This window comes from Gadus chalcogrammus, chromosome 1, assembly GCF_026213295.1.
Source record: "Gadus chalcogrammus isolate NIFS_2021 chromosome 1, NIFS_Gcha_1.0, whole genome shotgun sequence".
NCBI lineage: Eukaryota > Metazoa > Chordata > Actinopteri > Gadiformes > Gadidae > Gadus > Gadus chalcogrammus.
The window spans coordinates 27,629,051-27,642,190 of NC_079412.1; the positions used below are offsets into that span (position 1 = coordinate 27,629,051).

The 13,140-nt window shown below is 47.4% G+C and overlaps 1 protein-coding gene across 1 annotated transcript in view; it reads right to left on the bottom strand.

Moving 5' to 3' along the window:
* The window catches only part of ptpn11b (protein tyrosine phosphatase non-receptor type 11b), a 21,739-nt gene extending 20,917 nt beyond the window's left edge, over positions 1 to 822 (bottom strand). Inside the window, exon 1 of the mRNA XM_056599630.1 lies at positions 698 to 822. Coding sequence (XP_056455605.1) covers positions 698 to 780 — 83 coding nt within the window. The 5' untranslated portion in view covers positions 781 to 822. The remainder of the gene's footprint in view (positions 1 to 697) is intronic.
* Positions 823 to 13,140: the final 12,318 nt, after the last annotated feature.

Sequence of the window (13,140 nt, forward strand, 5' to 3'; positions counted from 1 at the left end):
TCCCTCTCCCTCTCCCTCGGAAGACATTTAGCTCTCTCTCCTAACATGGAGGACTGATCCTCTACTCTGGCCCGTAGCGTTGAGCCCCAGGGTTCAGGCGATCGCCTCTCCAGCTCCATGGACCTCAAACCTTCCAGGCCGTGTTCCCGTTCCCCAGCCCGGAACACTGAGCCGGAGACGAGGGTCAATCTGCTGGATGCCTTCGGCTCTACCTGCTCCTTCATGACATCATATGGGAAAGAGACTGTATTCATGTCGCACTTCTATAGCCTCAACGTGCTCGACAATAACTGCTTCGCATTCACCCATTCATACACACTTTCACACGCCTACGACGGTGATGGTGAAGTCAGGGTTTACCCAATTACAATTTAGCAGACGCTTTTATCCAAAGCGACTTACATCGGTTAATACACACATGACACACCGACGGCAGAGTCAACCATGCAAGGCGACAGCCAGCTCGCCAGGAGCAGTGAGGGTCGAGTGTCTTGCTCAGGGGCGCCTCGAAACTCGTCTAGGAGGAGCCTGGGATCGAACCGGCAACCTTCCGGCTGCAAGACCCCTGCCACACCACATGTGTCTGAGTTCACTGTTTCGTTGAAGGCGTCGGCTAACGCTCTCGATAGGGTCGCTAGTAGCCGCGGGCAGGGCTGTGTTGAAGGAGCCCTGCCGCTCTCCCAGGGGGGGGTCTCACCTGACGGAGAGGGTGAAGTCTCCAGGGTTGCTTTTGCTGGGCCGGGCCAGGAAGCTCCCATGAACGCCCCGCGTCAGCAGCATCTGCTCTGCCTCGATACCGGTGATGTTTGGATGGAACCACCTGGAAGATTGACAGGGGGGGGGGGGAGAAACCATTAATGAGGAGTTATTTATCATCCTTCCTTTGTGACGCTGGAATGTTCTCTGCTGGCCCACAAGAGAGCCTGGAGGGAAACCCTCAGAGTTTGGGCCAATCATCCGCAAGACATGGTGTGGGATGAGCTGTGATTGGGCGGATTGGTCTTGAGTCTACGGGCGGAACGGGCAGCTGGATGGACCAATGGCTGGCTGCAAACACGAACCCGATGACAGCCAAGGTCAGGGAGCTAACCCTGTGACAACATTTGGTCAGACTAAGCCGCGGCTAAACAACCAATAATTGCTATTGATAACGTTAACATGCAATTTCATAACATTTCCAACAAATAGCACTTCAACTATAGCTCTGGAATGTTACCTAGAGCACCTTTAACACCTTGTCCCACGAGAGAAGAAAAAGTGATGCTCAAACAACAAAAACTAAGATCATTTCCACACATTGCATCAGTGTCAGCCAGATACACATCAAAGGGGTCATAATGATTTATAATGGTTTGACTGTGGAGCGTAGTATTGCTTGAAGCCTAATGGCTTAGAAGCCTAATGCTTTGCATCTGCATTAATATGCTCTCCGAGTCCCCGGCAGATAAACACTAACGAACACTAACTGCTCTACGGTAATGAGGTAGGACGACACCGGACACAGAGTCTTCCCAAATGTCTTACTGGAAATGAAGTCTGCAATCTCTGCAGTCTACCTCGCTAGTCACGAGGCCCCAAACACTGTATCTGCTCATCAAGAAGGTGGAGCTCAACTCACTGGAAGTATCTTTGAATGAAAGCATCCCTGAATGTAAAACGTCAATAGTAACGCAATCCATTCAAGTTTAGGTTTCACTGGAAGATGTTTGTCAGGTAGCCTGGACAATGAATTCAAAGTCACAAACAAACAAAAAAAGCTGTTAGATCGTACCGCGAAAACAACGATCAAATCCCGCCCCTTTTTGCCAACGGCTTAGAGTGCTAGCCTAGCAACACTAGCGTCGGTCGTGGCTGAGCTCGTTGTGGCTAACTACTAACTAGCCCTCCTAACTCGAAAACCCCCAAAAAATAAGAATTTCAATGTGCGACATGTCCCCCCTGCTCTAGACTGACCACCAGAGGGGCCGCCTCACAGTTAGTTAAGAGTTAGTTCCCTTTTTTGCAATATACGCAAGGTTAATCAGAGACATCAGGGCAGGGGACAGAGCAGCTCCTTGCTCAACCAAGAATCCATGAATCTCGTCAATCCGTGGTCGTACTACAGAGGGACAGACCCTCTGGACTCAGTAGGTGTCGGCCCAAACACAGTTTGGTACCGAAGCTCAGTTCTTGAAGGGCGCAAACAACAGCTCACACCAGAAAAACATGTGGGTCAGTAGAATGCCATTGCCACCAAGAACACTCTCGTGAACTAGGTTCATGTAGCCTGGCTATTGCCAGACCGAGCTCCGTCGTAGGTTGCACGTTGGTCTGGGGAGGCTGCTGTCATTCTCTTCAGCACAAGAGGAGTGATCAACGGGGCCTAGTTCAACTGACTCTGTACGCAATTGGCTGCTTGCCGTCCCTTCCCTGTCGTCCCTGTGTTAAACCAGCCAATAGCACGCCAGGGGGGGAAGCCAGCTTCGTGATTGGCTCCCGCAAAAACGTATCGGAACCAGAAAGAAATGTATTGCTTTTCTCCATACCCTTCTGCAGGGCGAATTTAAATCGCGGGCAGAACGGGCGGGGCTACCCAGTCAGGTTCATGTTCAACACAAAGTGGTTTCATAGAAAGGCACTGGGCGGGGTTACCGAGAGAGCGTGATCGGGCCCACTAGTGTCGAGCACGGAGGCTCGTCTGGCAGCTGGAGGGGATCTGGAGCTCACGGTGAACTGAGGATCATTGGGTTAAAGCTCCGTAACCACCGCACGCCCCGGCCGCGTAATCCACTCAGCGCCCATGAGCCAGCCCGGGCCTCATCAGCCTGCAACACGACAGGCGTCAAATTGAAATTGAAATTGTGTGTGTGTGTGTGTGTGTGTGTGTGTGTGTGTGTGTGTGTGTGTGTGTGTGTGTGTGTGTGTGTGTGTAAGCATTGATGCAAGATTTCTTAAAATTACTTTCTTTTTTTCCATAATTATTTAATACAGTACTACATTTACCGTGGTAATAATAGGTTGTTTGTTGTTTGTTGATATAGCGACTGCCAAACTACAAATATCCCTGTTTTTCAATTTAGAAATCGGGTCACGTTACCCTTGCTAGCAACAATAATCAGCTTCCTTGCTAGCAAAAGATCGTAGTTGGTAGAACTCGCTAGCTAGTCAGACTCCTTGGCTAATGAATGTGCGCACTCCCCCACGAAACACTCCCTAGCTGGCAGTAACCCCTAGCTAGCCATGCTGAGCTATGAACACTCCCTAGCTACCAACGCTGTGCGCGGCCCCACCTAGCACTAGCCCTGATCAGGGATTAGCCCTTTGAGCCTTAAATGGGGTAGAAAAGGACTTTAATATTTATATGTGTCAGTAAGCACTGGACACCAGATTAGCTGCTTTCACTGCTGGGTATTTGCTCATCCGGTGGATAAACCAGACTGACAGATTGTGACAACCTCCAGACACACGCCAACACTACTACGACCAGAAGATTAATATGAAAGCTAGCGGCGAGAGGTCAGCGTCGGGCAATTTAATCAAAAATACAATTTCTAGACATTTTCGCCAAGATTTATATTTAGTCTTAAAACAGTAGTGTTATCCGTGTTAACCATATGCTAACATCGTAACATGTAACAACAGCAAAAGCATTCAAGTTGAAATGCTGGCAATAAATAGATTCAATTTATCGTTTTTTTTTTTACAGATGGACCATTAATCACATGCACCATCAATAAAGTACCTATCACAGGAGGGCAGACGACAACGAAAATCAATGTAAACAGAAACAGGATCATGTTGCAAAACATCAGTTAAAGTTACAAGTTCATACAGACACACATAGGGCCTACATTTTATTTCTGCAGTAGACACCATGTTGAGTGTGTTGATACGTTTAGTGTACACCTGGGCAGTGGGCAGATACTGTATGTAGGACTGTATGAATAGCAAACATATAAAATATAGCAATTGGTAAATGTAGCATTAATGTCATAGGATGCCCTGCTATTTCTCCATGGGACTACAGCAAACTGACATACTCAACGGCCCAATCAGATTTTTAATTTGCATAACATAAACCAAAAGCAGGATTCACCTGCCTAGACTGAAAAGCCTTCAGGAGGGTGGAGGAATTAAGAAATTGTGAGTCAACTAGGGCTGGGCTATTATTCAAATTATTTAAAAGACGAAATTTCAAAGTTCTCAGTTACAAAGTGTTTTTTTGGGAGAGACATGCTGAATAAATACATCATGTTTTCAAACTCAAAATAATCGTTTGAATAATCGTGATTTCAATATCGACCAGAATAATCATGATAATGATTTTTTCCATAATCGAGCCACCCTAGAGCCAACCATGCTCTCCTGAACCAGAAAACCACATGAACCGCAAAGCTAGGCTAGGCTAGGCTAAACCAGCGCTAGGCTATTACCAAATCTTAGCACACACAAGTGCTCGGCTAGGATAAACCACCACTAGGTTATTATAATTATAACCGACAAAAGCACAATGCTAGGCCAAACCAGTGCTAGGTTAGGACAAAAAACACATCAGCATCATAGCGTTGCTAAGTGCAAAGCTACACCAGTGCTAGGTTAGGCCAAAAAACACATCAGCATCATAGCGTTGCTAAGTGCAACGCTATGATGCTGATGCTAAGTGCAACGCTACACCAGTGCTTGGTTATCACAAAACCCCACATGCAACAAATATCTGCGCTAACAGGTGGGTGGTATTACAAAGCGTGCACACACACACACACACACACACACACACACACACACACACACACACACACACACACACACACACACACACACACACACACACACACACACACACACACACACACAGGAAGTGCTGGTGGACAAGTGGGGCTGACTGTACACTAATAATTTCCTAGAAAGTAATGCTTACTATTTCCTTTACAACTAAAATAAACAATCCTCGACAGACACTAAACAATTACACCTGCTGACACACGCGTGCACACAGACACACACACACACGCTCGCACGCATGTTCACTCACACACACACACACACACACATATATCTAGATCTCTCTCTGTATATATATAGATAAATATACATATAACGTTGAGAGGGTAAGAAAGAGAGACAGAGAGAGAGAAAGAGAGCGGGAGAGAGAGAGAGACAGCATGTTGGGCAAGATTAAGAGAGAGAGAGGGGGGTAGAGAGAGAGAGAGAGAGAGAGAGAGAGAGAGAGAGAGAGAGAGAGAGAGAGAGAGAGAGAGAGAGAGAGGAGAGAGAGAGAGAGAGAAGCAGGTTGTGGAAGAGAGAGAGAGAGAGAGAGAGAGAGAGAGAGAGAGCAGGTTGTGGGAGGGAGAACGAGGCCAAGCAAGGGGCTTTAATCTGGGATTTGGATGAGCAAGCTTGATTACTGCACATAATACTACACTGTACTGTAGTTACCCTGGCTAACAGTTAGCCCCAGCCACGCTAACCCCCCCCCCCCCGCCCCCCCCACATCCAGCCAATTTAGCAACATGCTATTAAGTCATTAGTGGTGGCTGTGCCACTGCAGAAAAAACGCTTGCTGGATTTCCCAGCTGTCAGTGGTGCGGAAAATGATGACGGACGAGTTAGCTCAGCGCTAGTCTATCCTCGCGCAGAAACCTCCTAACGGCCCGGTAGTCTCAGGCCGCGGGTACAACTCAGTTATTGACATTTATTCAGAATCAAACCTACAACAGATATCACTGACCTCCTGGACTAGCCCTACTCTAACGTGTTGCACAATCTGTGTGTGTGTGTGTGTGTGTGTGTGTGTGTGTGTGTGTGTGTGTGTGTGTGTGTGTGTGTGTGTGTGTGTGTGTGTGTTCTTTTCCTCTCTGTGTGCCACATCGTTTAATGATTAGCTTCAGTGTCTACACCCGTCTCCGGGTGAAGAAGGGCCTCTCTGAAGACCTTGCTCTATCATGTTGCATGCTAACCATCTCTATCCTTTAGCATGCTAACCGCCCGTAGCATCTAGCATGCTAACCACCTGTAGGCTGCAGCATGCTAACCCCCAGTAGCATCGAATTTGCCAAAACACTTGTAGCCTATTGAATGTAAACCCCCAGTAGCACCTAGCATGCTAACCACTTTTAGCCTTTAGAATATTGACCCCCAGTTACATCCAGTATGCTAACCACTTGTAGCCTGTAGCATGCTTACCACCAGTAGCATCAAGTATGCTAACCACTTGTAGCCTGAAGCGTGCTAACCCCCAGTAGCATGCTAACCATTTGTTGCCTGCTAACCAGTAGTGGCATGCTAACCACCCGTAGCCTTTAGCATGCTAACCGACTGTAGCCCGACGCACGGTAACCATGGTAACCACCAGCAGCCTGTAGCACGGTAACCAACCACCAGTAGCAGAAGCTTCATCCCGGTGTGTAATGTCGCCGGGCTTAGCAGCCCCGTCCCGCCCCAGGGCAGGACCAACACTGCGTTGCAGACTCCAGGACAGAGCAGGGTCTGGGGGGGGGGGGGGGGGACGGGGAACGTGCAGCCACTGGTCGATCTATGAATGGTCGTGACGGGAATACATGTCAGAGAAAAACCTCTGCATCGTTGATTTGCATGTGGCGACACACTGACCAACGTGCTCTAAGGAGAGAGGGTCCATTGAACAGGAACTGACTCATGCCAGTGTTTGGTCAATTAGCAGACGTCTTCGTCCCAAGCAATACAGGGAGTTGTTTTAGATACATGTGATTAGGGTGCTAGGAGGAACAGGCTGTGGGCTGTGGAGCCTGAACCCAGAACCTCTCAGCTGGGAGTCCAGCACCACAACCGCTAGGCTTCCCTGGCCTGGCCCACTTCTTCGCCACACATGCTCCCTGATATCCTGCAGTTTGACGTTTCCTGCGCCTACACTTTCCTCGTGCAGACCTTCTGCACGAGGATGCAGTGCGTGGTCTGAGTTGCTGGTTGCACCACATCCAGTAATGATATGTCCAACCCTTTTATAGACCTACGGCCTCCCCCCCCCCCCCCCCTCCTCTCAGCCTGACTACCAGCAACCCGCCACCCCTCCTCCAACCTCAACACTCAGCACATCTCCAGTGCAGCCCGGTGACTCAGGACGCTCCAGGAATAGGACTCTCTCTCTCTCTCTCTCTCTCTCCAGGACAACCTCCAGCCTCCACAGCTCGGCCAATCACAGCCAGGGTAGAGAGACACAGAGAGAGGGGGGAGTGAGAGAGAGAGTGAGAGAGAGAGAGAGAGAGAGGAGAGAGAGAGAGAGAGAGAGAGAGAGAGAGAGAGAGAGAGAGAGAGAGAGAGAGAGAGAGAGAGAGCAGGGGGAAGCAAAGCGGAGTGGAAGAGTGGACGAGAATGAGAGGAAGAGCGAGGGATAGAAAAAAGGAGAGCAAGATGGGTCAATGGCTTGATAGATAGAGTGAATCCGGAATGGGAGGGGGGGGGGAGAGACAGAGAGAGAGTCAGGGAAAGGTAGAGGGGCGGGGGGACTAAAGACAGCGAAACAAAGAGAGACGGAGAGAGAGAGAGAGAGAGAGAGAGAGAGAGAGAGGAGAGAGAGAGAGAGAGAGAGAGAGAGAGAGAGAGAGAGAGACGAGAGAGAGAGGAGAGGCTGAGAGAGAGAGAGAGAGAGAGAGACGTCCAGGTCGGGTTCCTTTGCTCAGCGAGAGTCACAAACCCCCCCCCGTCCCCCCCGTCCCCCCCCCCTCCGGAGGAGCTCCAGATGTTCAAAGCAGAAACAGCTGGTCCAGAGGTGAGCCTGTTGTCGCCATAGCAGCGGACAGGCGGCCACGCGCAAGCCTGTGTCCTCGGCCTCTACCCCCCACAGCCCCGCCCGGCCAGCTAAACAAACCCAACAGGACAGCCAACAGATCCATGCCTTTACATAACCGGTGGCGACGGAAGGGGGGGGGGGGGGGGGGGGGGGGTGTGGTTGATACAGCCGCGGGTCAGGGGCTATTTAAAGAGCCCGCCGACCAAACGCGTTGACATAAAAGCGGTCTACTTTGCCAACGCGGTGGTAGGCGCTATACTGGGCAGAGCTATAGCGGGCACGGGCAGGCCCTGGAGGGAGGATTCAGCCAGCGCTGCAGGTATTTATAGCCCAGTCGTGCCCCGCACGTGGGGGGCATGCTGGCCGGGCCACCCACCTGACCACAACCCCCCCCCACACACACACACACTGTTTGGATGCTCCACTATGACGTCGGGGCAATGGAACAAAATGGAGTTCAGAGGGGCGCTAGGTCGGGTGTAAAATGCTAATTCGGAGGGATTGTGTTTTCTAACAGAAATGAACTGTAGGGCTGGAAGTTGGTCTGATTTCACTTTGGATCATTTCTTTCAGAGACATGACAGAAATATAAGTTGGAAGAGAGAGACATGATGACACAAGTCTTTCATCTTGTTGAAAAACTGTTTTATTTGAAATTACATCCACCCGTTGCGCTGTAATGCTCTACACAAAAAAAAAATATTATCAGGGAACTGAAATGCTGATTCAGACTCAGTGTTGACTGATAGTGTCGGGTGTTTGCCAACTCTCTGAGTGAATAAACAGCTTCTAATGCAGGCTGTTTACAGAACAAAGCCTGCTTTTACCCAGGAAGCCTTGATTGGGTAACAGATTGCAAAGTGCCTTAACTCCATTAAGCTGTAACTCTAGCATTCATTAATGCTCATTCTGGTTTGCCGGGAAGTCATCTAGCAGTGAAATTGCCGTTTAAATTGTTTTACGCGTTAAGTCAGATATGCAGCATAGGGAGAATCTGCTGTGACAATATAGTGACAATATAGCTTGTTTATTATAAAATGCTTTTTATTTTTCAAAAATAAATTAATAATACCCTGATATTATTGACCTCTCCAGAACTGAGAAGTCCTATAGGTCAAGGACCCCTTTAATGGGGATTAAACAGTTTAGGAATACAAATTCAGTTAAAAACTGGGTCCCCGTTTACAGTATATTGCATCTCTTATAAAAGTAAATAACAATGACAAAAATAAACCATGATTCAATGGACCATGATTCCAAGACCTATTATCATGGCTATTATTAAAGGGGGACTACATCTCCGTGAGTCATATTTCCCCGTTGGGGATAAACCAGCAATGAGAACTGAGATGGTAGCTATGTCACCTGCCTTCATAGACATATTTACATAGACACCACAGTGACTAATTGACCTATTGCAGATAAACGGAAACCCAGGAACTGCTGTTTTTACATTTTTCCAACGATTTCAATTTTAAATTACATCATAAATATTCATATTATATGATATTTTATCCTATAAACAAGAAAATATCATATCATAAAATATATATTGAATTGTTTAACTCCTAACATAGATCCTAAACTCTTGAATTAAAATGGGTAATTGAAATCAGTAGAGAATTGTAAATGTAAAAGTGCATTTATCCAGAAATAAGGCAGCTCACGTTTACTAGACCGTTTACTGGCCGGTCTTTGCCTCTCCAATGCGGCGGTGACGTTGGCGTACGATCCAAAGGCCAATGCCTTGTCTTTGTATACATGTCTACGCCTGCTTACCCCGCCCACTTCCTGTTCACCCCAACATCAGGCCAATGTCAGTTAGGGAATAGTATTTTCATGCTTAAGAATCTGACCTACAGAGCTACACACTGACCAAATCAGTTTCATAGACCTCTGCGCTATTTAAGGTCACGCTGTTTCTCTGTTGCCGCTGTGTCACTTGGGGATGTTACTATAACCCAACGTGTCCATATTTTGAGATACCTATCACCAACGCTTTAAACACCAACAAATACCATCTATTTCTTTGTTTCTAACCTTGAACGCTTCAAATACCATTTATTTCTGACCGCTAACAATTATATTTCTGACTTCTTGTCTAACCCTAACCCTAACCCTAACCCTGAACACTTGTCTTTATGACTGACTCCTCTGAACTGTAAAACGTGGTGGAATTAACACTGTGTTTCCTCTTTCAAAAACATTCTCACATGTCTTTGTCTCGGTTATTGTTGCCTCTGCCTTTGGACGGGTTCACGGTCTCAGGTGGAGATTTAGAGGAGGAATAGCATTTCCTGAACTGAGTACTCCTTCAGCTTCACTTGAAGTGGTGGGGCGACCGTACACTGTGTATTGGGAGGGGAAAGTATTAGTAAAACGGGATTTGGCAACTGATTTGAGGAGTGAGTTGTTAGATTGTTCTCATTCTCAGCAGTGTTTTCAGATTAATAACTTGTTGGGGACTGGATGATGGAACATTGGCTCTTCTTAAGTGCATGACCTCAGCAGTAAGGTACCAGCCATGGGGGTGTGGAAACATATGGCCTTCCAGCCAAGGATTAGTCATCCAACTGAAGGTAGTAGGATTGTGCGTTAAAGTGCATTCAGACCATTTGAGGACATTTGGCCCTAAGCTCGGGGGAACCTTCTCCCTCCCCTAACCGGTTCACTCGTGTTGCTAAGACGACGCGTCACCATTCAGCGGGTGGCTACGTGCCGTAACATTAATAAAGAACAATCAATAATAAAAAATCGAAAACAAGAAGGACCGGACGAACGAGTCCTGAGCCCCAAACAAACGGTGTCTCCGAGCGTTCCTTGAAACGCTGGCCGTGCCGCTATCTCCCTCTCCCACATGGGGACGGCTTCCTGTCTGCTTATCCAGCCGGCCTGACTCACCGTCTCCCGTCGGTCCAACCCCTCACAGACGACGTCTCCGTAAAAACAGGCGGAAGAGCCCCCCCCCCCCCCAACCCTTTAAAGATAATTTACACTCGCGTCTGCTTTACAAAGCGGCGCTGCTAGCTCGAGAAGCAACACCAGGTAGCATCATGTGGCCCAAAACATCTTCATCACCCCCTGTCAGTTCATATCCTGTGTGTGTGTGTGTGTGTGTGTGTGTGTGTGTGTGTGTGTGTGTGTGTGTGTGTGTGTGTGTGTGTGTGTGTGTGTGTGTGTGTGTGTGTGTGTGTGTGTGTGTGTGTGTGTGTGTTGGTGGAGCGCTCTACAATCCACCGAAACGCCCTTTAAGGACTTAACTTTGACTGTGCTTAGAACTCTAACGGAACGCCCTGTCCAACGGGGGGCGTTCAACTCCATGCAGGGCCGGATTATCCATAAGGGCATGTGGGCACCAACCATTGACAACCAGTGGGGGGGCACCACATGAAACAAGCTTTACATTTCTTTTGGGAAATTGTTCTATTATTCACTTGAAATTGTTGAAAGACAATACAAGACTCGTTTATGAATATTAATTACACAAAAATAACAATAATAAATAAATCAAGATGACCACTATCACTCCCCCTCCCCAATCTGTCGGAATCGAGTTGGGGTCTTCGAGGTATAGTGCCCAGGGGGGCACCACATTGTGTTAATACGGGCCTGACTCCATGGCCAACCGACGAGGGAAACAATGGCAGCTAGCGGCTGGCAGCGTGTGATGGCACCGAGGTCATTGTTGTCCGGGACGGTTCCCCCCCTGAACTCAGGAAGTACGCCGCGAATTAGCGCCTGACCGACTGTCAGACTCGACGTCTGAGCAACCCGCTTTTGTCTGTGGAAGTGCCGGTCAGAGGAAGAAGAAAGTAAAACAACTTTAAAAAAAAAGAAGCTTTGTTTACGTCTCGACGGCGTGTGTCTGGGGTTCACTATCGCCAGACACAACTGTTGAGGCGCACTTTAAATGGTTGGAGGCTCGCCTCTGTCCTGGGGAATCTCTAGGTCCTTTCTTTCTTCAGTTGGAGAGAGAACATCAAAGTGCTGTAAAATATGCAGAATAAAACATGGAGAACATGTATCTCCACGGTGTCGATCATGAAAACTAACAAACAAGCCCAAGAATATTCACACATAATAAGAACATGCGTAGGCTACTTGTGTGCATATTGAACAACATTTTAAGTATTGGAGTCAACTAACGCATAATAAAGACCCAGAACATGGCCATGTATTTCCTGGTCCCTAAATAAAACGAAAGTCCGGTCAGCCGATGTGGGAGGGGGGGAACCGAGGGCTTGAGGGGTTGGGCCTGCGCTCACCTCTGTACTAAAAACCGATCTTCCAATCAAAAAAAACAACGCTCTCTTTAAACAGGTCAACAGCGGAACCACTTTAAGTAATGTTCTACGGAACGATAACATAACTGCCAATATTCACGCGTCAAATGCCCTACTACGATGAAAACGATGAGCCTTGCAGTTTCCACCCTCATCTCGACCCGTGTGTTACTCCTAACACGCGGAGTAACACGCTCCTAACACGCTGACCTGGGAGGTTCTGACTCCTAAAACATAGGGAAAAAACGTCATAACTTCACTCACCCCATCTGCAGCAATACAAACTACTGCCCTTAAAGAGAGACACTTTGCCTTCATGCACACATATTTGACCTTTATTTATGCAGGAAGGTCCCATTGAGATATAATATCTCGTCTTGCAGGGAGTCCTGGCCAAGATTAAGTGCCAAAAAGTGCAATTGATAAAAAACAACAATATGGACTTAAAATCCCTTTACTCTGTTCTGGCCTTTATCCCTGACTGTTATCTTACAAGTGAACTTCTAAATAATGTACATCACCAAATAGTCACCAATGCAGCTCCTGGCATTAAATACATCCCGAGCTGATACTGAAATAGAGATATCTAAAGATGTATTTCATTTGTTATGTATGATCAATATTACAGCACTGGTGATAGCAATGAAACAGCAGTCATACCTAACTGTTACAAATTATTTCAAAAATATAGCAATGCAATTGCGTTAGTAGATGAAAAGAACATACAAATATTGATGCTTTAAAATCTAGAATAAGGGTTTGACAGCGTTTTGCAAAGAAATGACTTTATAAAGGACTTTATTCCTGACGTGGCAGAAATACAAGAGTTATTGTTGCAGAGCGGGAGGCAAATGGATCTGAATATAAAGAAATCTTTACGTCAATACGAGAGAGAGACAGAGAGACCAGAGAGACAGAGACAGAGACAGAGCAGAGACAGAGACAGAGACAGAGAGAGAGAAGAGAGAGAGAGAAGAAGAGAGAGAGAGAGAGAGAGAGAGAGAGAGTAGAGAGAGACAGAGACAGAGACAGATACCGATACATAGGAGAGAGAGAGAGATGAGATGAGAGAGAGAGAGAGAGAGAGAGGAGAACGGGGATTGTTGAGTTTGA